This window comes from Crocodylus siamensis, chromosome 8 (assembly GCF_052110815.1).
Source record: "Crocodylus siamensis isolate JL-2025a chromosome 8, ASM5211081v1, whole genome shotgun sequence".
Taxonomy (NCBI): domain Eukaryota; kingdom Metazoa; phylum Chordata; order Crocodylia; family Crocodylidae; genus Crocodylus; species Crocodylus siamensis.
In genome coordinates, this window is record NC_143402.1 from 50,507,343 (window position 1) to 50,534,250 (window position 26,908).

The 26,908-nt window shown below is 42.1% G+C and overlaps 1 protein-coding gene across 1 annotated transcript in view; it reads left to right on the top strand.

Moving 5' to 3' along the window:
* Positions 1–640: 640 nt before the first annotated feature.
* LOC149858445 (myosin heavy chain, skeletal muscle, adult-like) overlaps positions 641–26,908 on the top strand; it is a 42,186-nt gene continuing 15,918 nt past the window's right edge. Inside the window, exons 1-29 of the mRNA XM_090061587.1 lie at positions 641–687; positions 4,196–4,436; positions 4,527–4,670; positions 4,753–4,909; positions 5,607–5,634; positions 5,735–5,846; positions 5,935–6,027; positions 6,195–6,258; positions 6,348–6,446; positions 6,552–6,655; positions 6,783–6,921; positions 10,190–10,308; positions 10,411–10,560; positions 12,151–12,321; positions 12,899–13,205; positions 13,652–13,722; positions 14,591–14,678; positions 14,769–14,886; positions 16,228–16,351; positions 16,437–16,573; positions 17,786–18,041; positions 20,330–20,572; positions 20,973–21,149; positions 21,235–21,380; positions 21,470–21,560; positions 21,649–22,038; positions 25,206–25,332; positions 25,799–25,917; positions 26,040–26,236. Coding sequence (XP_089917713.1) covers positions 4,233–4,436; positions 4,527–4,670; positions 4,753–4,909; positions 5,607–5,634; positions 5,735–5,846; positions 5,935–6,027; positions 6,195–6,258; positions 6,348–6,446; positions 6,552–6,655; positions 6,783–6,921; positions 10,190–10,308; positions 10,411–10,560; positions 12,151–12,321; positions 12,899–13,205; positions 13,652–13,722; positions 14,591–14,678; positions 14,769–14,886; positions 16,228–16,351; positions 16,437–16,573; positions 17,786–18,041; positions 20,330–20,572; positions 20,973–21,149; positions 21,235–21,380; positions 21,470–21,560; positions 21,649–22,038; positions 25,206–25,332; positions 25,799–25,917; positions 26,040–26,236 — 4,175 coding nt within the window. The 5' untranslated portion in view covers positions 641–687; positions 4,196–4,232. The remainder of the gene's footprint in view (positions 688–4,195; positions 4,437–4,526; positions 4,671–4,752; positions 4,910–5,606; positions 5,635–5,734; positions 5,847–5,934; positions 6,028–6,194; positions 6,259–6,347; positions 6,447–6,551; positions 6,656–6,782; positions 6,922–10,189; positions 10,309–10,410; positions 10,561–12,150; positions 12,322–12,898; positions 13,206–13,651; positions 13,723–14,590; positions 14,679–14,768; positions 14,887–16,227; positions 16,352–16,436; positions 16,574–17,785; positions 18,042–20,329; positions 20,573–20,972; positions 21,150–21,234; positions 21,381–21,469; positions 21,561–21,648; positions 22,039–25,205; positions 25,333–25,798; positions 25,918–26,039; positions 26,237–26,908) is intronic.

Sequence of the window (26,908 nt, forward strand, 5' to 3'; positions counted from 1 at the left end):
GAGATGACCATTTCTTCTCAATTTTATGCTCATGGAACACACTCCCTGCAGAGCACAGCGACCTGTTCCTTCACTTCTCTGCTCCCAGCTATCTCCAGTTATGAGGAGCTGGATTCTTTCCAGGCTCCACCTCTGCTTAATTTCTGGCTCCTATAGAGCACAATCAGCCCCTTTCACTGCCCCTCCCCTAGGCACCTCCCCACATGTTTCCTTGTCAAAATATTCCTGGGAGATTGATTTACAGATCTGATCTATCTAATTATATCCATTCTTGTCTAATATGAATGGGAATTCTGCTAGGAGTCAGGATTGCCAAAAATGTTTTGACCCACGAAAGAGGAGGAGGCTGCTGCATATGCAAATCAGACCCTATAAAAATCCCCTGGGACTAGGGTGTCTTGTCCTTCCAAAGAGAGCTTTAAGGTAAGAGTGTGTGGTGCCTGGGTTTGAAGGGTGGGGGGGGATCCCACTCTACATTCCACACATGCCACTGCATTCCCACTGACTCAGCTACTCATTTCTATGAGAGATTGCCTGCATCAGCAAGGATTGCAAATCTGCTTTTCGAGACATCTATATTTTTAATAGTGAATTATAGTTTCATGGCAGTAAGTAGGAAATTGCCATTTCTATTTTACAGTATTGACCGGCTTTTAGCTTGCCTACAATCCACTGGTGTCACAAGAGGTAAGAGCCTGATTTTCTAATTCCTAAAAAGTATGAATAGATTCTCTAGGTGGCATTTCTATATGGCTAGTGGGTAATCTCTACATCTGCTAATAATTATTCCCAGTATACAAATAAATTACATATTCTACATGGATTATGCTATGGCAGGAAAGGACTCCAGCAAATCTGAACTAGAAACCAGTGGTCACTGATGGCCTGCCAGTCAGTGTCCCTACTAAGACTCCTCTCTTGCACACACTCTTTACAACATATTGGTACTCAGCAAATTCTTACACTTGCAACTCTTAGGTTATGAACCAGAATGTCACAACTGAGAAAAACCCACTAGCTGACAAGCTAATTGTTTGCCTACAGAATTTAACCTTACTACAAAAATAAGAAATCACTGCTGATAGCTGTTCTGCAATAAAAAGAGATACATAGTTGTCTATTTTTGCACAGAGTAACTCTGAGTAGACTTAGAATGCTGTTTGCATAGGCAATGCATAGGGGGGGCACATGCTCCCCCTGATATTTGCTGGCTGGAGAGTGGAGTGGGGACACCAAGAGAAGCACTGTTGGCACTTCCCCACCCCGGTCAGCAATCAGCTGCTGGGGTATCTTCCCCCCACCCCAGTCGGCGATTGGCCACCGGTGCCCCCCCTACCTCCCCCAGACTCAGGAGGCACCAGTTGCTCATGGCTGTGTGTAAAATTCAGGCAGCAGCTGTCCCTTTCACACTTAACTCCCTTATAAATTTTTAAGTGAAAGATCAAGCCATTGCACAAATGTACATTTAAATAAGGACATTATAAAGGAATAACAATAAAGGTTTGCTCACACATTTTTGGATAAATGGAGGAGAAGAGACAAATGGAATAGCTATCAAATTAAAACCTTTAACTGAATAATTTCCGCACACAGGCATTTGAAGAATTGCTGAGGAACACAAAAACCATGTTGGGATAGTTATAAGGGGGAAAAAATAGTTAGTTAGCCATAGTTAAAAAGAATAAATGGTATGACATGGGTAATTACAGGGTGATGAGCCTGACATTGATTTAAGATAAAATCAAACACAGGCTGATACATATTCCTGTATTAACAGGAGTGTCATCTGCAAATCAAGTGCACTTGTGCTCTATTCAGCATTAGTGAGGCCTCACATGGAGTACTGTATCCATTTTTGGGCCCCATACTTCAAGAAGGATGCAGACAGTTTGGAAAGAATCCAGCACAGGGCAACAGAAATCATCAGGGGCCTGAGAAACAAGACTTATGAGGAAAGGATGATAAAAGGGTATTTAGCCTGAAGAAGAAAAGACCGAGGGTGGATTTGCTAATGGTCTGGAGGTTAGAAGGAACTTTTGGACTGTGAGAGTGGCCAGGTGTTGGATCAGGGTATCTAGAAAAATTGTGGAATCTTTATTTTTGGAAACTTTCAAAAGCAGGTTAGACAGTCACTTGGCTGGGATGGTTTAGTGAGGGATGATCCTGCTTTAAGTGGAGATGACCTTTTGAGGTCCCTTTCAACACTACTTTCCTATGAGGCTATGATACTATTATACAATCAGGAAACAATTAAAAGCATGGTTATATGGAAAATAGATCTTGTCAAACAAACTTTGGTTAGTTAGTAAGGGTAACTTAATACAATATAAGGGGCTATGGTAAGGCATTGGATTTAGGATTGTACTAACATTCTGGTAAAAATAGCACAACACAAAATCAATGTTGGCTATGTTATATGGATTGAAAGCTAGATATCTAATAGATGCCCCTGATGTATATAATTATATAAAATAAAAGAGTCATCATTGCTTGGAAGTTTACCTAGAACAGTCATGATCCAATGGCCCACTGCTATTCTATCTTTTATCAAATATCTGTAATAATAATAGGCTTATTCTGTCTGGCTAGGACACTCTAGTTGTTTTGGCAGCCAATCACAATGCTTACTGAAACAACCAATCAGAGTGCTCCAGACAGAATAAGCCTATTTTTATTATAGATCCTCAGACATTTCAAACTGATATACAGGCAAGTCAGAGCTAGAATGAAACACTGCGGACACCCCCTACCCCCACCCCCACCACAGAGCAGGCACACTCCACTGAAGGGAGGGAGGGTCCCCATCCTTTGTTTTCCCTGGAGCCTGCCCACCTCTCAGGGGGCGAGCTGCTTGTGGGCCCTGAGCTGCAGGGTGCCCTAGTGCTTCCCTCTGCAGTGGCTGCACCGCCCAGGTGACCAGTCTGGTTTTAACACCCAAATCCAAATAATTAATGAATATGTTAAAAAGCACCTGTCTGAGTACTGAACCCTGAGGGATGTCATGGGTCACCAACTACCATGTTGACTCAGTTCGATCTATTATTACTCTCTGGGTTCTGCCTTGGGGCTAGTTTCCCAGCAACTGGACCATTAGGTTATCAAGGCTGCAGTTCCCCAATTTTACCATGAGCACATCATGAAAGACCAAGTCAAACACTTTTTTGAAATCCAAGTATATGACAACAACCCCATGTCCCTTATCCATCTCCATGCAATTTTAGAGAGATCAGTAATAGAATATTTCCAGATAGCTATGTTTTTTTAAAGTTGCTGAGAAATTAGAAAAGGTTCAGAAAAGTGCTACAAAAATTAAGGTAAAAATCCAGTGGAGTAAAGAAGTTCAGTCTAGCTATTTCATCCAAGAAAAAGTTAAAAGGTGAGTTCCTCATGGGTTAAAAATACAGAGAAGAAAGAGATTTCTGAGATCAGGTTGCTTTTTAAGTTAGGAGAAAAAAGTATAAAAAAATCCAATAGATACATAAAACTACATGAATTCAAGCTAGAAACAAAGCACAAATTTGTAACAGTAAGTATAATTAATTGTTGGGAAAGTTTACCTAAGACTGAGATGGTTTCTCCATTGCTGGAAGTATTTAAATTAAACTTAAATTGAAAAAAGCTGCTGCAGTTTACAGAGAAGTTTGAAGACTTGATGCAGATATTTTTGGATGTGAGATTCTCTGACAGAAATCAAAATAAGAAAAAGGAAATACAAGTTTTATTTAATAAAGAGATCAAAGTAGAAGATCAAAATAGTCACTTCTGTCCTTGAAGTACAGAATCTATGAAAATCTATTCATTAAAATATGAATCTATGGAAAGCCTAAAATACATGACAACCTGGAGGCATATTATCTAGTGCAAAAGAAGTCTTGATCAAAATGCTAGCAATTTACAGTCTCTGTCCTCTGATTCTCCTCATATGCACTTTTCCTGTGACCTCTCCACTCTTTCATTATTACAATAACATATAGTAAAAAATGTACTGAGTAGTTAGAATATTAAAGGACATTCATCATTCCCAGCATGGTGTTCAATTCTTATGGCCCTTCCTGTAGACATTTGTTTTCACTGTTCCTATCAACAAATGTAATGGCATGATTGCGAACTCTCCTGAAAGACAAATCAACAACATGAAAATGTTTCTTCCATTCCCATTATGAATCATCAGTGTAATATGTTTACTTCCCACCAGAACCCATTGCTGAGCTGCCCCACAATACACTGGAGCCATGTCTTCCGACGCCGAGATGGCCGTCTTTGGGCCGGCTGCTCTTTATCTCCGAAAGTCAGAAAAGGAGCGAATTGAGGCCCAGAACAAGCCTTTTGATGCCAAGTCAGCTGTCTTTGTGGTGCATGCTAAGGAATCCTATGTGAAAGGCACTGTCCAGAGCAGGGAAGGAGGGAAGGTCACAGTCAAGACGGAAAAGGGAGAAGTGAGTAAACACAAAGAGCAAAGAGTATCATTGTGTTCCTCCTCTGTGCTCTTAACTGAGAGAAACGGGTTTTTTTAATTTCCTTTGCAGACTCTCACTGTCAAGGATGATCAAGCCTTCCCTATGAACCCTCCCAAGTATGATAAAATTGAGGACATGGCTATGATGACCCATCTCCATGAACCGGCTGTCCTGTATAACCTCAAAGAGCGTTATGCAGCCTGGATGATCTATGTATGTACAGGTTGAAATCTTCCAAAAGTGCAAGTACATTAAGCCATGTGGAAATCAGTCTAATTATTTACCTTTCTCCCAGACCTATTCAGGTCTCTTCTGTGTCACTGTCAATCCCTACAAGTGGCTGCCAGTGTACAACCCAGAAGTGGTAACTGCATACAGGGGGAAAAAGCGTCAAGAGGCCCCTCCCCACATTTTTTCCATTTCTGACAATGCCTATCAGTTCATGTTAACTGGTGAGTGGCTCATTGTATCAGTATGTTTAAAGAGAATGCTAGTTTAGTAAGGGGAGTCAAGTGTTCATGTCAGAAATGAGGACACAAAAAAGATTGAAAATAAATTATAAATCTGTTGGAATACCTTGGAAGCCAGACTGATCTTATTTGATACTCAACTTATCTGAATCAAAGTAGTCTCAAATGTCTTACTACTTAGGCTAGCATACAAGCTAATGCTTTTCAGATACATTTCAAAATGAGTGCATTGTGATAAATTACTATGAGTTTAAGGTAAAGTCATTCTATACAACCCTTTGCTGTGCAGAGATCAAGCAGATTCACAGAGGATTTTGTAACAGGAAAATGGGTATAATAGACATAAGTTGAACTGAAGGTCATATGTCCTATGATGGCTCTATTGATCAGTATAAGATTATATATACAAGCATACACACACACACACACACACACACACACACACACACACTTGTGTGTGTATTTTTAGGTATAATTGTATATATAATTACAGTTGGGATCTTCAAAATGGACTAAGAGAATGAAGTGCCCAGTTCCTAGGGACTTGCAGTTGAAGCTGGTTGCCATGTAGTCTCGGGCCTTTTAAATCCCAGGCTAACACACATTTCACAGTTTTCAGTAAGTTCAGTGGTACTCAGGAACAATATTAAAAGTCACCTTTATTTTTTCTCTTTCACAGATCGGGAAAATCAGTCAGTCTTGATCACGTAGGTCTACTCCCCTGCTCTGGTTAATTTTTGTTTTGCCACCTGCAGCGGGATGAGCTGGCTGACTATGTGTCTTTTGCTTCTCTGTTTTGTTTGGCAGTGGAGAATCTGGTGCAGGGAAAACTGTGAACACAAAGCGTGTCATCCAGTACTTTGCAACAATTGCAGTTTCTGGGGAAAAAAAGAAGGAAGAGCAGCCTGGCAAAATACAGGTGATTTATTGGAGATGAAATTAAATGCTCCATTCTGTAACTGCACATGATTTGACAAAGGAATTTGACAGTAACAATTTCGTTGCAGGGGACCCTTGAAGATCAAATCATCAGTGCCAACCCTCTGCTGGAGGCCTTTGGCAATGCCAAGACTGTGAGAAATGACAACTCCTCACGCTTTGTAAGTGTTATCAGAATTGTCTGCAACCCACCGATGGAATATGATAAAATACATCATGGCTGAGATTTAAAATTTGTTTAAGACCTAAAGCAGCTCTGAAAACTGTACTCCTGGAGTTTGTCTCATAGGATTTCAAAATAAATGACTTATTTTTTTTCCCTTTAAAGGGTAAATTCATCAGAATCCACTTTGGCACCACAGGGAAGCTGGCTTCTGCTGACATTGAAACATGTAGGTCACCTTCCTGGACATATCCAATATTCCTTATCTAGTCTCATTCTATTTTCTTGTGGCTAATTGCATTTTATGGGTCTTGCCAGATCTGCTGGAGAAGTCTAGAGTTACATTCCAGCTCAAGGCAGAAAGAAGCTACCACATATTTTATCAGATCATGTCCAACAAGAAGCCAGAGCTCATTGGTAAGAGGCATCACTAACATTCTGGATAGCAGCTGATCATGAATGAATTTTGTTACACAGTTTCTAAAACTAAACTCATTTCTTAAAACTAAACCTTGTTTTCAGAGATGCTTCTGATTACCACCAACCCATATGACTTTCCTTTTGTGAGTCAAGGGGAGATCACTGTCGCCAGCATTGATGATCAGGAAGAACTGATGGCTACAGATGTAAGTAACATTCAGAAGTTAGCACATAGGCCATTATCCATATCTGACAAGGAATAAGAATCACTAGTGACTTCATCACTTTTAAAAATTTTACCCAAGATCTTTACTTTCCTGATTCTGTTGCTAGAGTGCCATTGATATCCTGGGGTTCAATGCTGATGAAAAAACAGCTATTTACAAGCTCACAGGGGCAGTCATGCATCATGGAAACTTGAAATTCAAGCAGAAGCAGCGTGAGGAGCAGGCAGAACCGGATGGCACAGAAGGTATCTGCAGAATCTGCAACTGACCTCTTAAGAGTACAAACAAAAATTGTATTTTATCAGTATTATTATTTTGCTCTTATTTTTGTTTGCATTTTGCTCACTTCTGCTGAGCTGGATCTTGGCAGAGCTTGAGGGATAGAGGGAGGTGGCTCCAAAGAATAATTTATGTTATACCATGAAATATTTTCTCTTCTTGACCACTCTTCTAACCCAGAAATTCTAGGTTGGAAGGGGCTCTTATCCCAACCCCCTTCTGCTCCAACGTATTCCCAACTCATCCTTCATAATAGGAAGCAACTACACCACCTCATCTTTAAAGGCATACCCAGATGACCATGCACAGATGATTCCCCAGGGAGAAATAGCAGCAGCACAGCTGTGCCACTGCTACTTGTCCCTTGGGAACAACCATGCACATGCACTCTGACGCACAGCAAGTTGCCCTGGGTAGGCTCGGGGAGGCTGGGGCCAGCACCTGGGCTAGCCCCAGAAGTGTTACCTGGGGTCCTGGGTGGGGGCCTGCCATGGCTCCAGCAGTGGCAATCTGGCAGCAGGAAGCCTGACCAGCAGCTAAAGTGTGGCTCCAGATGGCCAGGCTCTGGTTTTAGGAGGTTCATGCTGCTGTACATGTGCCCTGCTTTTTTCTAGTACTGTTCTTTTTTACACTGGGATCTCCTGGTGTCAAAAACCCCCTCTGCACTGCCAATTAGCAGCACAGAGAATGCCTCCGTGTGTAGCATGTGCAGCACTACATATTTCCTCACTTGTCTGAATGCACCATAAGTGCTTAACTTTGATATCTGGCTTTTATGACATTACTGACCCAGTATTTGTCATGTTTTTCTAAACCTAGTGCTTTTTGCTGGGAAAGGTTTAGCACATTCCTTTGTATAGTAGACGTGCCTGAAAAAGTGTCCCCCCCGCCCCCACTACTAGGAATATGCAGAAATTTTATTTTCTAGTGTATTTAAAGAATGAAATATTGTTTTTTCCCCCTAAATAATCAGCAGCAAGGAATATGGCTTTAGTTGGGCTGACAAGAAATAGAGAGAAATAAAACTGTTTGAAAATAGCAAGGATGGCATATACAGTTCTTTATCTTCCTATAGACAGTAGATAGAACAACATGCAAAAAGATGCACTCTATCCATTTCCATGTGAAATTATGTGAATTTCTTTCCTATAAGCTGCTGAAATAATATAGAGTAACATTCTAGTTCCTTTTATGCACCTAGATGGCAATTTTCTAGCCATGTAAATGGCTTTTTTGGCACTTACACACAGGTTACATTTCTGTTACCCCTGCACTGTGGACACATAAGCATGGGTGCATACAAGACTATGCACTGGGCAGGTACATACACAGCTACCTAGATGCACCCATTTTAGACAATAAGTCATGAAAATGTAGCTGGCTAGAAGCCCAGTACTAACAGCAGCACTCTGGCATGTTTTAGTTCATGTAGCTGAATGGTTAAGGGTACTTAGCTAGGAAGCAAGAGACCCATATTTTAAAGTCTGTTTACCCACCAGCAGTTGGGACCTGCATCTGCCTTCTCAGTCTAGAGTGTTACCCAGCACACCATCGGGCAGGTATCATCCAGTCCTTTCCAGTGTTCCTTTTGAAGCTGGCCCCCTGGGGCAGCCAAGTAAGGCAGATATGTGCAGCCAGAAAGAAAGAAACAAATGAAAGTATAGTAGCTGGTAAGGTACAGATGAAAGTAAAGTGTGGTGGTTGCTGCACTGTGGGGTGACCCACAGCTAGATCTGGTTCATGGGCCAAAACACCATTGATTTACATGTTTATGGAGGAATGAAAGCATAGCAAAAAACCACTGTAATTTTAACCCTATTTCTTCCAATGTCAAAGTTAAGGCAGTTTATCTAGTTATCATGCAGAGATCATAGTTAAATGATAAAAGCTGCTGTGGCCCCCAAACAAAAGTTCCCATTGACCTTTTAAAGCAGCAAAAATGTACCTTTATTTCTACTGTAGGTGTTTTGCACTGGGGTGAATGAGGACATAAGGTGCAGAAAAAGGTCTTTCTTTAGAATTAAACATAACTAACTGTATTAAATTGCTGCATCCATATTAATATCATTTTATGGATGCAAATTTACAAACAAAAATCAGGAATTGGCGTCATGGTTGTAACAGCAAATGACTCCTACCACATATGCAGTATTTATTTATTTATTTATTATTTACTAATGTCTTAGTTTTCCAGCCCTCCAGGTTTAGGTAATTTAAGAATGAGCTTTTTGATTGTTTATGATATTACCAGTAATATTGCAGTAATGCATTATTAAATTCAAAAGCAACAATTTAAGATGACTTCGTGGTTTGAATAGGGGGAGTTGGATTAGATGACCTCTAGAGGTCCCCTCTAGCCCTACTTCTCTATGATTCTGTGATAGGCTTCGCTGTGGCTGGGCATCTATGTGCATGCCTGAGCTTAAGTCTGGAACAAGGGTTCCCATGTTTAGGGGTATACTTAATTTGCAGCTTCAGGGTTTTTGTGGAAACCATGAAAAGCAGCATTGTCCATGTTCAGCAGGAAATATTACATTAGCCATGATTACCCAGAAAATCAACCTAACCTCCTTCCTCTGCCTATTAGTCATATAATACGTTGCTTTAGAATGTCCCAGTGTTTACCACAATACAAAATCAACATGACAGTCACTGCAGCCACAGCTCACATGATTGACGGGTACTGTCTGCTAGTGATGTAAACTAAATGAAGGCACAGTTAATGAAGTGAAAATGTTTCAGCACCATCTTTTAAGAAGTTAAATGCAATGCCAATGCCCCTCTGCCAATCAGCAGTGAGGGGCAGGGCTGCTGGGAAATACCTGTGAAATACCTGTGAAATACCTTTTGCAGCTCTTCATGCTGCAACCAAGCTGCAAAAATTGTTTTGTCTTGTTGTGAGTTGAGTTACACTCCTACCCATTTTGTAGCCCCAGTAACAGAGTGGTCAGGGCCACACCACAGATTAAGCATTATCTAGTCCCTATTGTTAGTGCTCCTTTTAAAGCCATTTAGCATTTACATGCCTTTTAAAGTTAATGTACATTCCTACCTTTTTCTTTACTATCACTATGAAGATTTTATGGAACTCTAAAGCTCCATCATTAGTGCAGTTTTTATTGTATATAGTGTCTAGGGAAACACAAACAGATCATACTACCCTTTTCAAGTTGTTTTATTTAAAGAGACGTCTCTCTATAAACTAATAAAGCATTCCTCTTCATGTGTGCCCAGTTGCTGACAAGGCTGCCTACTTGATGGGTCTGAACTCAGCTGACCTGCTTAAAGCCCTTTGTTACCCCCGAGTCAAGGTTGGAAATGAGTTTGTGACCAAAGGTCAAACAGTGCAACAGGTAACAAACAACTGGGGATTTAGAAATCATGGTTTGCATAAGCATCCTATGTTTCTTCCTCTGCTTTGTATGATAAATCCAGTCCTTTTCTCATTGGTTTAGGTGTACAATTCAGTTGGTGCTCTGGCCAAGGCAGTCTTTGAAAAGATGTTCTTGTGGATGGTTGTTCGCATCAATCAGCAGCTGGATACCAAGCAACCTAGACAGTACTTCATTGGTGTGCTGGACATTGCTGGCTTTGAAATCTTTGATGTAAGGAACAGGGATTTGCTAGCACTTTCTTGGGAGGGGCATTCAAGAGTTCTAAGTACTTGGAGCATTTTTTAACAATATTTATTTTTATTAACCTTTTGGTAAAAAATATAGTTTTATGTGCATCTACCCTGGAAATAGCATGATTCCAAGAAGACTTTGGTTTTGGATAGACATTAGGACTGGAAGGGACCTCATGAGATAATTGGGTCCAGCCCCCTCCCGAAGAGCAGGTAGTCAGTTGGGGTTAGATGACCCAAGCAAGATAAGCATCCAGGCATTTCTTGAAGGTATCCAAAATTGGTGCTTGCATCACTTCTGTGGGGAGTCTATTCCAGTCTCTGGAGATGGTAAAGTAGTTTTTCCTTATGTCCAGTCTAAAACTGTCTTCCAGCAGTTTGTGACCATTAGACCTTGTCTTTGCTTGGGGTGCTCTGGTAAACAGAGTTCTCCCAGTTCCTGATGCACCTCCCTTATATACTTATAGGCTGCCACCAAGTTCACCCCTGAGCCTTTTCTTCTCCAGGTTGAAAAGTCCTGTGCCTCAGCCTCTCCTCATAAGGCTTGCTTTCTTGACCTCTAATCATGCACGTGGCTCTCCAACAAGCTCTATGACTCGCTCAAGCTTCTCCATGTCTTTTCTAAAGTGTGGAGCCCAGAACTGGATGCAGTACTCCAGCTGCAGCCTCACAAAGGCCAAGTAAAGTGAGAGGATGACTTCTTGGGTCTTGCTTAAGAGGCATCAGTAGATGCAAGCCAGAGTTTTCTTTGCTTTGCCGGATGCAAAGCAAATTTCCATGGCATATGAAGAAACAACAACATTAAACGTGCTCTCACATTTCTAAGAGTGCCTAAAAGTACCTAATGGCAATTGTGGAATTTTGACACCTAAAGGGTACATCATTAATGTGCAGAAAAAAGTGGGGCAGAGGGTCTGGAAATGTTGGGTTGGCCCAAACACTGAGAGTTTAGACTGATTTGGGCAGGCCAAGACCCATGGCTTCTTATAGACCTAAAAAACCCCAAACAAACCACACTGTACCAGAAGAAGCAGCACATTAGTTGGACCTGGCTCCTCAGCATCTGTATAGATTGGGCACTTCAGCAGGGCTTTTGGGTGCTTGTATCTAACAGCTACATAAAAAGAAGCCCCACTAAAGTATTCAATCTATAAAGATGCCGGGTGAAGTGGATCCAGCTAACATATTGCCTCTTCTGGGCATATGCTGGGCTCAGAATGGAATCACATCAAGTTTAAAGTAAAGCACCATTTTTTGTTTTTTCTTTAATATCTGTAAGCAGCCAGTAAAAAACAAAGCACAGAAAAATGCCGTGACAAGCCTAGGTTCCAGTGCTTAGCAGTATGTTGCCAAGCCTATGCCTGAAATGCAGAACTGTTTGAGAACAGAACTCCCAAGCTCTTGGCCCTTGCAGACAGAAACACTGAGTATCTCACTGAGGCTGAGGGCATTTACACAGACACAGTGAGAAGAAAATAGAGCTATTCCTGTTTATTATGGGAAAAACTAAACTAGCAGTTCACAGAACAAAGATTTACAGTAGTTAAATTTTCTTTTTGCATTCATGTAGTTCAACAGCTTGGAGCAGCTGTGCATCAACTTCACCAATGAGAAACTGCAACAGTTTTTCAACCACCACATGTTTGTGCTGGAGCAGGAGGAGTACAAGAAGGAAGGGATTGAATGGGAATTCATTGACTTTGGGATGGACTTGGCTGCCTGCATTGAGCTCATTGAGAAGGTGTTTATGCATCATATGATCAAGAGTTTGTTGGTTTCTAAAGAACTTTTCCATGTTCAAAATAGTTAAAATTATACTTAAGTTCATGCTTGAAGGCCTGGAATATGTTTTATAAATACCAAATAATTAAGTAAATATATTGATCATAGTTTATAAACCTGTCTGCATTCAGAAATAAGTAAAGTAGAAGACAGAATTGTAATTCTAACACATCACAAATTTAGGGACACAAGGAAAGGATAGTATAAGCTTTAGGGCTGGTTCCATATTGGATACATTATCTATTTTTGGAATTCCAAAAGAAACTTTCTGCCTTACTTCCAAAAATAGGATTTTGAAAGGTTTTGGAATACTTTTTGTTTCAGTCAGTTTATAATAAAATTTGTCTAGCACATCTGAAGTGAATTTTAATGACCTGTATCTTTATTATATCCAAAAGTCCAAATAGGGTAGCTTACTTTCCCTCTAGTTGACTACACTTCCTCTGCAGCAATATCCTTTCTAAATAACAATAAAAGGATAGGGACAAGTTGTTAATCTCTCTCTCCCTTTCTTTCTGTACTGCTGTTCCTTTTAGCCCATGGGTATTTTCTCCATCCTGGAAGAGGAGTGCATGTTCCCCAAGGCAACTGACACTTCCTTCAAGAACAAGCTCTACGATCAGCATCTGGGCAAGTCCAACAACTTCCAGAAACCGAAGCCTGCCAAAGGAAAGGCTGAGGCCCACTTCTCCCTGGTGCACTACGCAGGCACAGTGGACTACAACATCACTGGCTGGCTTGAGAAAAACAAGGACCCCCTGAATGAAACTGTTATTGGGTTATACCAGAAATCTTCACTGAAAACACTGGCTCTGCTCTTTGCTGCATATGGTGGAGCAGAAGGTAGCAATATCTGTAAAACTAGTTTTTTATTAATTCATAGTAGATCCTTCCTGTAAAATTAAGAAAAAAGTATAGTTTTAAATGAAAAATGGATGTTTTTATAAATGTATAAACTTTAAGGCCAGATGGGGTTTTGTTGCTATTAACACAAACCATAGGACTTAACCAAACAATTCCTTCACTAGGCAAGATTATTCTCCTTCTTACTACATAATGAATCATGACTGCACTCTTTAAATTGTAGTTGGATTAGAGTGTATCTTTACATTTTAACTTGAAGTAGTTCTGAGTTTTGATAAGGTGTTTCATTTTATTTCCCATCTGAATTCTCCTAACTGTCACTTCCAGATATTAAATTGTATTCTCCTTGTCTTTGTTTCCTTTTAAAAGACAAATATGTCAGTGTTCTGCAAATGTTAATAGTTTCTTTATTTTGCCTTGTTTAGAGGGTGGTGGTGGCAAGAAGGGCGGCAAGAAGAAGGGTTCTTCTTTCCAGACTGTCTCTGCTCTTTTCAGGGTACAGTACAGTGTTCACTATAAATCTTTTTTTCCATGACAATAAAGTGACAAAACTCACTTTAATACTAAAAATGTGTTTTCTAGTCAAAGGCCAGTGATGTCCTTGAGGTAACAAAGGCTATAATAAATTTCCCACTAAGTTACTGGGCATATTGACTAACTAGGCATACCCCTATAGACCAAAGCTGTCTTCTCTCTGGGACTGATATCAGAAATTATACAAACAAAACTAGTGTATATGTTGGAGCTGAAAATGCCCCTCCCCTCCACCCCCTTTCAGAAACAATTATTTCAGGCCCCTTACACTTCCCTCTATCATCCAATCAAAGGTCCTAACTCTCCTTTGCCTTCCACCATTGGTGCCACTTTGCACAAGTATAAAGAAGTGTAAAACTGGATATGCATTGCTCCAAATCAGAAACCTGCACAGATTTATATGACTGGTACCTACAGTGCACATATTTATCTGGGACCTACATTGCACATATTTTGCTTATGTGCGAATGACTATTCAAAGTACTGTTCAAAGTGCTGGGTAAAAACAAGCCCAAATCCTCCACCCAAGTTCATGTTTTACCTACTTACCCTGTTTATTAAAAAGAGTAGACCATTTTAAAGATGTCTTCTCTTCCAGCAACTACATTTCATTTTCTGTCACCCATGGCAGCCATTTCATATTGGATCAGTAGAGTTATTTTTAGAGCAACATTAATCTACTGCTCAAAAGATATGGCAGTTAATTTGTCTGAATTTCAGATGTTGGTCAACTACTAATTATGATATAATTATAATGACTGTACTGCATCTAACAGTGTGTTGGCATATTTAAAAGTGGTTAACATGAACTTTTTCTTATGGTCTCACAGGAGAACTTAAACAAGCTGATGTCCAATCTGAGAAGCACTCATCCTCATTTTGTACGATGCCTCATTCCCAATGAAACAAAAACACCTGGTAAGAAGCTCCAGTACAAGGAGATGTTAGTGTGATATAGCTCCTCTGTGCTATACAATAAGATACTGATTCCTGCTGTGTTTCGTTAAGGTGCCATGGAACATGAGCTGGTGCTGCACCAGCTGCGGTGTAACGGCGTGCTGGAAGGGATCAGAATTTGCAGGAAAGGCTTCCCCAGCAGAATCATTTATGCAGACTTTAAGCAAAGGTCAGACTCCTCTACCTCACTCCATTTTAGCCCTGTTGAATATTTTGCACAAGTACCTACTCAGTTTATAAAAGAAAATGAAAGAAATTTAGGACTGAACTGCCACAGTCCAAAACATACCAACAGTGGCATTTTTGTTACTGTATAGAAATAAACATGGGGCAGAGTAAGAATTGGACAGACCATGCCAGAAGACTCCAGGGCCTTGACATTTTCAGGAAGCTGGAGCACAGAATGAGGAGTTTGTGGGATATTCAAGGCAGGCAGGCACAGGGTCAGTGCTTCCAATAATTTTATGGCTCAGTAGATCATGGTTCCTTATAGGGTGGGCATGCTTAGACATGGTGATTACTAACGCTTATGTATTGAAATATTCAGCACTGTGCTGGTGCAGTATACCCTGCCTTTAATTTGGGTGAATGACTTTCCCTCCTCCTGCCACTCCCTAGCTGATATCATTCTTACACACTGGGTGCAACAACACCTGTACTTTACTGTGTATTACTCATTTAATGCATAGTAAAGTATCACCACCTACATGCGCACAGCAATTACTGCATAGTAGATTCATCTGAAGCACCATTTGCTAGTATCAACAGATACATGTACTGAAAAACCACGCTTTACTTGGCCAAAGTGCAAGTGTAGATGCATGTTCCTGGTCAGCCCAAGCAGCAGGGGGCCATAACTTCTTCCTGGATAACCCTGATCTCCACGTGGCTGCCTGGGAGCTGCTCTCAGAGCCAGGGACAGCTCTCCTCCACCTCCTAGAGTTTAGAGCTAACCCTTCATGCCCTCTTCCAGCCTGGGGCTGCCCTTTGAGCTCCCTGCTTGCGTGCAGCTGCCCCCAGTGTCCCTTGCCAGCCTGGAGCTGGCATCTGGGGGAGCCTGGCTTCCGCAGGGAGCAGAGCAGGACAGGAGCATCCCTGGGTTCAATTTTCTCCTCACCTAGGTGTACATATAGACCTGGGGGTGCAATAAATTCAAGCATATTAATTGGAGGTGTTGATGTGCCCACAGAGTTCTTTACTCAGGAATAAGATTTTTATTATAAGGATTTTTATTACAAGATTTTTATTATAAGGAAGATAAGCTTTCATACTGGTGAAGGGTGTGAGACTGACATCAACACACACAATATAGTTGAGCTGACAGTATAAGCTCCCCACCTTGGCCTGAAAACATGCTTCTTCCAGACATGTAATGTCTTCTTGGAGCAAGGAAGGAAGTTCATTCTCCACAGATCCATTTTGGGCTTTTTTCTTCTTCAGGGATTGTTAACAATGGCACCATCTGTGTTTATGCAACATGACATCCTCATATTCTGTTCCCAACCCTCAGATACAAGATTTTGAATGCAAGTGCTATCCCGGAGGGGCAGTTCATTGACAGCAAGAAAGCTTCTGAAAAGTTGCTTGGATCCATTGATGTTGACCACACCCAGTATAAATTTGGACACACCAAGGTACAAAGATTGTTTTGTTGTAATATGGTTTATTCATGTTTACAACAGACTGAAAGTGACTTTCTGTAACATTCTGCTTCTCCAGGTGTTCTTCAAAGCTGGACTGCTGGGTCTTCTGGAGGAGATGAGAGATGAAAAGCTAGCACAACTTATTACTCGCACACAAGCTGTATGTCGTGGCTACTTGATGAGAATAGAGTTCAAGAAAATGATGGAAAGGAGGTAGTGATTTCTTGTATTTGTCCTGTACTCACCAAACAGAGGTGATATGAATAATACTATAAGCTGGACTTCCTGGCACTCCATCTCATTAAGATTTCCTTAATCTCTTTTACTCATATTTGGGAATTTGTTAAGGTATGTTGAGGTAACTATTATGCCAAGGAGCATGAACAACTGGTGCCTCCTGGGACTGGGGGGGTACAATTTGTGTGTGGTAGTGTTGGTGGTGGGGTGATGAGCAGCGACCATCTGCAGAAGCCAGTGGTGGCAGGGAGGGGAGGGTTGCAAGTGGCGAGCAGCGAGTAGCAATCAACAATTGCCCACAGAAGCCAGCAGCAGCAAGCAGTGATCGGCAACTACACACAAAAGCCGGCACCAGTGGCAAGCGGCAACTGCCTGCAGAAGCTGGCGGCAACAGTGGAGGGGGGTGGTGGCGAGCGGCGTCCACCCGCAGAAGCTGGAGGTGGTAGCAGCAGTAGCGGCCAATCTCATGGCGGGGCACATGCCCCCCAGTATCGCCCTACACATCACCTATATCAAAGAGCTAGGGAAAAGTGCTACATCAGGGCTGGCAAACAAATTTACATCTCATTTTGCATATTTTTTCCCTAAATTCTGTGTTTGGCTTCTTAGTAGGTGACTTCACCTTAGATCACTAGGCTGTCAGTCTGTTCTAGGGACGTTGTACATTCTGTAATGATATGTGGACTTAAGTCTTTAGAAAGTTCACATTAGTTCCACATGTACAACACAAAGGCTGAAAGTAGATTTGGACTCCTCCTAGATTTTCTTAGACTTAAGACAGCCCAGATTATATGACCCTTTGGATAGTGCTTACTTTTGTGAGTCTTCCCACTTGAACTAAGTGGGTGCATCCAGATAAGAGCGCACATCCAGTTTGTGGCACTGTACACCCATCTGCAGCACCACAAACCATACATGCTGCATATGCATTTGCAGCATGTTGAGCCAGGGCGGAGCAGCCCTGGGCTGGCAAATGAAGATACTGTTCTCAAGGGAAATAAACTCCAACATGAGGTGCACCAGAGTTTATTCAGGTATGCTAATTGCATGTGTAGATGTGCCCAGTGAGACTGGCTGGGTGAGTAAATGCTACTCACAAGTCATTAGTAAAGACTATAGAACTGGGCATTTTAATTCACTTCTGATGTTTGCCCATAAGATTTGATACATATTTTAATTGCATTTCAGGGAATCCATATTCTGTATTCAATACAATGTTCGTGCATTCATGAATGTCAAGCACTGGCCCTGGATGAAGCTGTACTTCAAGATCAAACCCTTGCTGAAGAGTGCTGAATCTGAGAAGGAGATGGCCAACATGAAGGAAGAGTTTGAGAAAACAAAGGAAGAGCTTGCTAAATCTGAGGCGAAAAGGAAGGAACTAGAGGAGAAAATGGTGTCCTTGACGCAAGAGAAAAATGACCTACAGCTCCAAGTGCAGTCTGTGAGTATTAGCAGGGTATTTGACCCCTTCTATAGAGTAAATGTAAACTGAAAGATCAAAATGTATATTCCAGTTAAGAAATGGGCAAACTGGAGATATTATTTGTCTGAGACAAAATAGTCTGAGATCAAATGAGTTGAATGGATAAAGTCTGTCCTCCTTAGAATTAGTATTGTACCTATATTTATTGTGTAAGATAGTGCAAGGTTAAGACCCAGTAAGCAAGCTCTGTACAAATTAAATCCAGAACTGGAAGCAGTATATTACTTGCACACATTGCCACACCAGTTATGGAGGTAGCTCATGCAGAGTTGGCTCCATATGCCTCAGTATAATGTTGCCTTGCTACGTAGATACATACTTTGGACTATCTGAAAAAAATGAGTCAGTTGTGACTGAAGAGGTACTATGCTGGTCTATTTTCAAACTCTTATTGTCAATCACAAGGCTTACATGATCTCTTTTCCTTATTGGACATGGCTCTATAGTAGAGACCAGAGGCATGGGTATCTGGTACCTATGCTTTAATATGGCTCTGTTACAAAACTGTGAAAATACTGGCTCTTAGGGGGGAAAAAAAAAAAGAGCAGAGCATGAACTATGGGATCTTCTAAAAATGGTTAAGGAAAGTAATTCAGTGAAGGTTCAGCAGACAGTTTTGCAGTGGCTACAACTGTGGTGGGAAAGCAGGGGGCACTCCTGTGCTGAGCCACCCACCTCACTGTGCCCAACCACATACCAGGCTCTGAGTGCCTTCCCAGGATGCCTTACATCCAGCCGACCCCCTTCCCAGGGCACACCTGTGAGCCTGGGGTCACGACCACCACCACCACCCAGGAATCTTGGTCTGTCTGTGGTCCTGTACCACTTGGGATATACAGGCCTGGTAGACCCTGAGGGTGCTGTACCCACTGTAAGAACTTGGGGTGCTTTCCCTGGCCTGGAGCACAAATAGTAGCTGCCCTTAGTCAGCCGAACCAAGGGGACACAAAGGCACGTCTCTTATCCCCCTCCCAATGACTCTACCACACTAGGTACAGTGGAGAACTTTATTGGTTACAGAGAGGAGCCTTGGGGGAAAATTCAGGATAGGGAGGAATCGCAGAATAACCTGAAAACAAACAGTGTGGCTAGGCAGCCATTGATTAAGCATCTGCTTTAGTGCCAGCTATATATCTAGATAGGTTTCAAGTAGTTTGCTCACAAGTATCAGCCAGAGGCTGTTTGAGCTTTCCTCTGGAGGCAGCCAGTTCAATGTGTCCAGTTTCAAGGGAGAGAGAGGGAGAGATCCCCCTGTCGCTGTCTGGTCAGTTACTCCCACGCTGTCCAAAACGGCTCTCTCCCCATCCTGGGCAGTCTGGGCTTATATAGCCCTTTTGACTTCACCATCCCGAACCAGTCCTGATCAAATGTTGTTGGATGCTAACAAATCAATTTGAAATGCATCACTGGTTACCTGGAAGAGTGACAGGAGCTCCTGCCCCCATGTCATGAGGTCACTGTTAACACAATCGGGAGGTGGAGTTCCCACCCCTGGTTACCTGTAGCTTCTCACGACCACAGGAGCAGGTTCCACGTCCCTCAGGAATGTTTCCAGCCCAGGTCACAACTCAGTGTTAAATGAAACGGATGGCGGGAGGGCTGCTTGCCCACCGCAGTGGCCAAGGCAACCAAATTGACAGATGGGTGATAAAACAGTGGTAAGGGAAAACCTGATAGCAGAGTTTGGGAAGATACTGAGATGGCATTTTGCCATAATAACTACCCCATTTTTTTAGTTGGGAACTTCAGTTCTACCATTGAATATTCAGTTTCAGCTTTGGGTGGATGCCAAAGGATCAGTCTGCATGCATCTCCAGTGACCTCACTGCCATTCTGTGTGGCTGCAGAGTCCACTGATGAGACTGACTGAAGTCATTCAACTCCCTGTCAGTAGATCTATCTTTAGTTTGTTCATCAAATTAGCCCCATACTTGAATCACATTAGTACTGGAAAGGTTCCCCCAAACCAGGAGCTACTGAGGGATGTTCATTTGTGGCCTGGTATTTGAAGATACTTAACAAAAAAAATCTGTTTTGTATTGAAGATGGGAAAATTTCAGACTAAATGATGCCTTGCAGTCAAAATTAAAAATACCTGATACTATGAGCTTAGAAGGAGTATTTCATTGCAATCCTAATTACAAAAGAACTATTTCATATTATAAAAGATGAAGCAAAAATCATTATGAGAAAAACAGCAATAAAATAGAATTTTAGAAAACGACCTATTAATATTTCCACCACAGGAGGCCGATGGCCTGGCTGACGCTGAGGAGAGATGTGACCAGCTGATCAAAACCAAAATCCAGCTTGAAGCTAAAATTAAAGAGCTGACTGAAAGAGCAGAAGACGAAGAAGAAATTAATGCTGAGCTGACAGCCAAGAAGAGGAAACTGGAGGATGAATGTTCAGAGCTGAAGAAAGACATTGATGACCTTGAGTTAACCTTGGCCAAGGTGGAAAAGGAAAAACATGCCACAGAAAACAAGGTATAAGCCACAGTCTGAAAACAAACAAACAAACAAAAAACCATTCCACATGAGTATGCTGCCATTTTACACACACAGAGCACATCTACACAAGACACTACTGCACAATAGAAATAAGCTACTGCAGTGTAGCTCATGGCTACAGTGTAATACCTTTGGGCACTAACTGTTAGTAATGAGTTACTGTGCAGTAGCTTGTGCAAGCTCTGAAAAAAACCATGCAGGGATGGTACTGAGCAGTAACGCCGGTTACTGTGCACTCATATAGCACTTGCTTATGCAAGTACTAAATGACTCTACAGTACCACCTGTTGGGTCCACTGCTCGTGTAGACATAGCCACAGATATGGGTTTTTTGTTGTTTTTGCCTGTTGTAATGACTTCTGTTGCCTTCTGAAAGGTGAAAAACCTCACTGAGGAGATGGCAGTCCTGGATGAGAGCATTGCCAAGCTGACAAAAGAAAAGAAAGCCCTCCAAGAGGCCCATCAGCAGACTCTGGATGACCTGCAGGCAGAAGAGGACAAAGTGAACACATTGACCAAAGCTAAAACAAAACTGGAGCAGCAAGTGGATGACGTAAGCACAGCAAACTATGGGGCAAAGAAGCAGGCAAGAAGTTGGGTGCCGGGTGGCAGGGCTCTGACAGCCTTTTTCTCTTTAGCTTGAAGGGTCCCTGGAGCAGGAGAAGAAACTTCGCATGGACCTGGAAAGAGCAAAGAGGAAACTTGAAGGAGACTTGAAGCTGGCCCAGGAATCCACAATGGATTTAGAAAATGATAAGCAGCAGCTTGATGAAAAGCTGAAAAAGTAAGTCTGGTATCTGGGAAGTATCCTTCTGTTGGGGCAGGGACACATGCATTTTGTTTGGGGCCTAACATGTTGTGCTTTGTGAAAAGGAAAGACTTTGAAATCAGTCAGCTCCAAAGCAAAATTGAGGATGAGCAAGCCCTGGGCATCCAGCTGCAGAAGAAGATCAAGGAGCTACAGGCAAGTCATAGTTAGCTTTGCTTCGGGCTGTGAGGAGGAGTTCAGGTAAGAGGAGGCGTTGTTTTCAGTGTCTCCTATGGCTCTCCAGGCCCGGATAGAGGAACTGGAGGAGGAAATCGAATCAGAACGAGCCTCTCGGGCAAAAGCAGAGAAGCAGCGGGCTGATCTCTCCAGGGAACTTGAGGAGATCAGCGAGCGCCTGGAAGAAGCTGGTGGGGCAACAGCAGCTCAGATTGAGATGAACAAGAAGCGTGAGGCAGAATTCCAGAAGATGCGCCGAGACCTTGAAGAGGCTACTCTGCAGCATGAAGCGATGGCCTCTGCCCTCCGGAAGAAGCATGCTGACAGCACAGCTGAGCTCGGGGAGCAAATCGACAACCTGCAACGGGTCAAGCAGAAGCTGGAGAAGGAGAAGAGTGAGCTGAAGATGGAGATTGATGACCTGGCTAGCAACATGGAGACTGTTTCCAAAGCCAAGGTATGGGACCATCTCTTGATAACATTGGCTTGAACTTACGTGCCATTTCAGCTTCTAAAAATTATTTTGATTAACATTTAATCATGTTTAATTATACAAAGCAGGATATATGCTGATTGACTGTATTAAAATATTTTTAGTAGACTGATTTAGTTTAACCTGAATAAAGCATACACTGTTTAATGACCTGCATTAATATCTAAACCCTGAAGACATCTGATGAAGGACTTTATGGTTTTGAATACATTTATTACCAAATGAACAGTCATTACTCTTCAAGTGTAGTGAAGATGACCCCTATACTGGATGGTGACTTAAATGTTAATTTTTGTATTAACATTAAACCGCATTAATATTCATTTGGTAACATATTGGCACAAGTGCACAAAACAAGTAGCTATTGCAGAATATCAGTAGCCTATGCTCCTGCAACCTTCAACCTACCTGGTCCTGCATACCTCTTATTTTCTTGACTTTGGAAACTAATGAGCTTGCCATGGGTGGTGGTGACAATTTCCTCTATCATGTGAGGTTATATCAAGTGTAATGAAAATACATTCTAAGCCAGAGGCCTCTGAGTTTTAGTATTAGTAGTATACATTAGAAGGAAATATTTTTAAACTTATTGTTACTGAATATTAAACTAAATAAATCACAAGTCATTAAGAGTGAACTTGAAGACTTCTGAAAGATGGATTATTCCAAAATTTTCTTTCCATCTTCCAGCTGCTTGTTACACCCTGTTCTTTTTTCCCTTCTTCAGACCTTGTGACTTCTTAAATCACAGATAAGAACCTACTGTAGACATGGAATAGTAATTAAAGATGCTGCATCTCAGTTCAGTTTATTTTTTCTTCAAGTTCATCAATTTAGTTATCATATCATTTTAATTATTTGTAATAATACTTTATCATATATACCAGTAAAAACACTGGCATATACCTTCAATAAATGATGCAATCTTAATTATATAAGATGGCATAACTGTTACCACTTGTCACAATATAATCCATGGAAACACTAGCTTCACAGAACATCTGAGATCTCAGAATGCAGTTCTTAGAGGATTCTAGAGACAAGGCATCAAATCACATTTCACCTTTAGACATCTAAGTGATAACTGCTGCCCCAGGTTTCCTTTTACCAGAGTCCTCCAAGGATTGACATGGCCCCTCGACCGATTTGGTATCAAGTGAACTTTATTGGTAACACCTAAGCTTATTACAAGCTTATTACAAGATCCTTGCAATATGATCTGGCAAGCGGTTCCTTTGATGTTACAACAGCGACCTTTGGTGGTACTGGCCTCAGATCCTCTGCTGGGTATGTGGGATGTTAGTTAATGGATTCCTTATAGATTCATGGATTCATAGAAATAGGGTTGTAAGGGACCTTGTAGATCATCAGGATAGGAGAGAAAACCGGGCTCAAATGACCCCAGCCAGGTAGACGTCAACCCTCCTCTTAAAGACCCCCAGGGTAGGAGCCATCACCACTTCTCTTGGAAGTTGGTTCCATATCCTAGCCGCCCTGACTGTGAAGTAGTAGTGCTTTCGGATGTCTAGTCTAAACCTACTATCTAACAACTTGTGGCCGTTATTCCTTGTTATCCCAGGGGGCGCTAGGGGGAACAAGGTCTCTCCAAAACCCTTCTGGTCCCCCTAGTGAGTTTATAGACAGCCACCAGGTCCCCCCACAGCCTTCTTTTGTGAAGGCTGAACAGGTTAAAGTCCCGTAGCGTCTCTTTGTAGGGCCTGCCCTGCTGTCCCCGGATCATGCGGGTGGCCCTCCTCTGGACCCTCTCAATGCTGTCCACATCCCTCCTGAATTGCAGCGCCCAGAACTGGACACAGTACTCCAGTATCGCACAGAGGGGGAGGATCACCTCCTTGGCCTGGCCTGGGATACACCTGTGAATGCACAACAAGGTCCCTTTAGCCCTGCCAACTGTGACCTCGCATTGTTGGCCCATGTTCATCCTGGAGTCAATAATGACTCCAAGATCCCTTTCTGCCACCGTGCTCTCAAAGGGAGTTTCCCAGCTTATAAATGTGCTGCTGGTTCCTACTGCCCAAGTGCGGCATCCTGCTCTTGTCAGTATTGAAACCCATCCTATTTTCTTTAGCCCACCCCTGTAATCCGTCTAGGTCCTGATGTAATCTGTCCTTCCCTACTAGGAATTGTTACTCAAAGCAAGAATTCCAAGGCTGGTCCTGTATCCCAAGGGTGGCAACACAAATACAGACTGTCTCTTTGTTTATTCACTACTTTTGTAACTTTCTCATCTCAAACTGTCCAATCCTCAAGTTTCTTACCTCATCTTTTTCAATGAGATACTCCAATACTATTCCATTTTGGTTTTCTTTCCTTTTAGAGAAACTACTGTACCTGGTTAGCCCACCATACCAGTCACAGCACTCATTTTTTCCAGTGCCTAAGAGGGACTTTGTACAATTTAATTGCTTAGATCTGGGAAGGTCTAAAATTATGCTAAGAGTCTGAGTATAACTCAGTTTGCCCATTACAGTAATTAGCCACCTAAAAGTAGTCTAAATGGCACTTAGGGCAATATATAAGGATTTTAGACGTTCTTTTCAAAAGTATGACTGAACTTCTAATCAAGCCCAGAAAGGATCTCCTTTGTCCACTTAAGCTCTGCTGCAGTCTTAAGTCCTCAGAACTTTATACAGAGAAGAACCATGACTGGCAACTGTTTGATACAGAACAGTTCATTCTCTTATTTTAGCCCCAAAGCCAAAAGGTTTCAGCATTAGCACAGGAAGTAGAAAACTTCTTCATCCTGAGTGCATTTGACTGCATATCTCCAACTTTCTAATAAAGTGTACTACTTAATGAGCAATGGGCAAAGCAAGGGCAAGAGCATCCATTATCAATCTGGTTGAATCTAGCCCACTGGGCATTCAAGAAGGGAGGTATGTGGAATGGGAAGATAAAACCGCCAAGGAGCCTGTTTTTAAGTCTCAATGAGAACAGCAAAACTTTGTAAAAGTGTGTGTCCTGGGTTATTGCCCTTAGTCACAGTCCTAACATTACCTATACTTTTATCCAAGTATTATTTAATGCAAAATGCAGAAAAAGTATAACAGAGTTCCTCTGATCAAAATACAGATGTTCATCCACTTTCTTTTGATCCATGTTGTATACAGGGAAATCTTGAGAAGATGTGCCGCACTCTGGAAGACCAACTTAGTGAGATTAAGACAAAGGAGGAGGAGCACCAGCGCACAATTAATGACCTCAGTGCTCAAAGAGCTCGTTTACAGACGGAATCAGGTAAGACACTTCTCTGAAGTAGAAATATGAGTACATGCAGAAGAAACTGTTCAAGGAGCAGGAAATGGCCCTTCTATGAAAAACAGCCTACTCACCACGCTGCTTAAAACCTATTATTAGCCCTACAATGCTGTAGCATTATAATCCTCTAGAGGTTCCTTTACTGCTTAGCAGAAGCATAGCAGGGCAGGTCCACAAGTCTGGGGAGAAACAGCACAGGAGTGTGACGCTAGGGGTAAAAGAACGTAGAGATGCCAGCTAAAGTATCAGCTAGCTTTAGAATTGCCCATTCACCTCCCTCCTTCCCTTCCCTCCCCCCCGCCCCAATTATGCTACTGCTTTTTAAATAAACTTAGGAAAAAAACATTATGTTTTATTCTAAAGCATGTAAATTTTCAGGTAATGAATATTTATTTACCGTTCAACACAACTGCATGGTATCCCTACTGTCACTTGTCATTTTCAGGTGAGTTTTCTCGCCAGGTGGAAGAGAAAGATGGTTTGATTTCGCAGCTGTCAAGGGGCAAGCAAGCATTTACCCAACAGACTGAGGAACTGAAGAGGCAACTAGAGGAGGAGATAAAGGTGAGGACTTTATCAGGATCTGATACCCCTCCTGCTGGGATAGCATTCCACAGCCTGGCAGATCTCCCTCCCAGGACATTTCCCAAAATATTTAGTTACTATTAAGCCTGTCATTTCTCCAGGCCAAGAATGCGCTGGCCCATGCCTTGCAGTCTGCTCGCCATGACTGTGACTTGTTGCGGGAACAATTTGAAGAGGAGCAGGAAGCCAAGGGTGAACTGCAACGTGCCCTGTCCAAAGCCAACAGTGAAGTCGCCCAGTGGAGAACCAAATATGAAACTGATGCTATTCAGCGGACAGAGGAGCTGGAAGAAGCTAAGTATGTGCTAAGAGAAGGTTCAGGATGCCCTTTTGGGAGACTTTCAGTGATGTGGGTTAGAAAGTGGCAAACTTGTACCATAAGGTTCAAAAGGCTAAGCAAAGCCATGTCCAGCACACACATTGAGGGTAGAAGAGTCCATGGAGTGCAATGTGTATGCACTGGGGTCTTAGACCCCAAGGGCTAGGGACAGACATTACACATAAACCAGTTTAAATGATCAGAAACTGGTTTAAACCTGTAACATAATAGATGTTCAGTGCACATAAACCAGTTTGAAAATGACTAAAACCAGTTTGAGATAAACCTGGTTGAATGTAGTAACAGACTTAACTGATTTGGGTCAAACAGGTTTATGCAATATCTGTCCCAGATTCCTTGCTAGTTTAAGTTAAACCAGAAATCCCCAGCATCCTGGCATGCTCTCTGGGCTGTGTGCAACTCTCTGCTCCACAGCAGAGCTGTCCCCTCCCCTCCTCTCCCTGGCTGAAGTTCTGGAAGAGACTAGCAGGCTGCTCCCCCACCCCCCACGCCCTGCTAAGCAGGAATTCTCCCTCCCCTCTGCCTTGCTGATAATAATCTGTGTATTAGATAGCAGACCACATGCTGGCTCCCTTTGGTCGATGCTGTGACAAAGGCAGAATCAACAGATAGCTGGTAATGTCTCCCTGT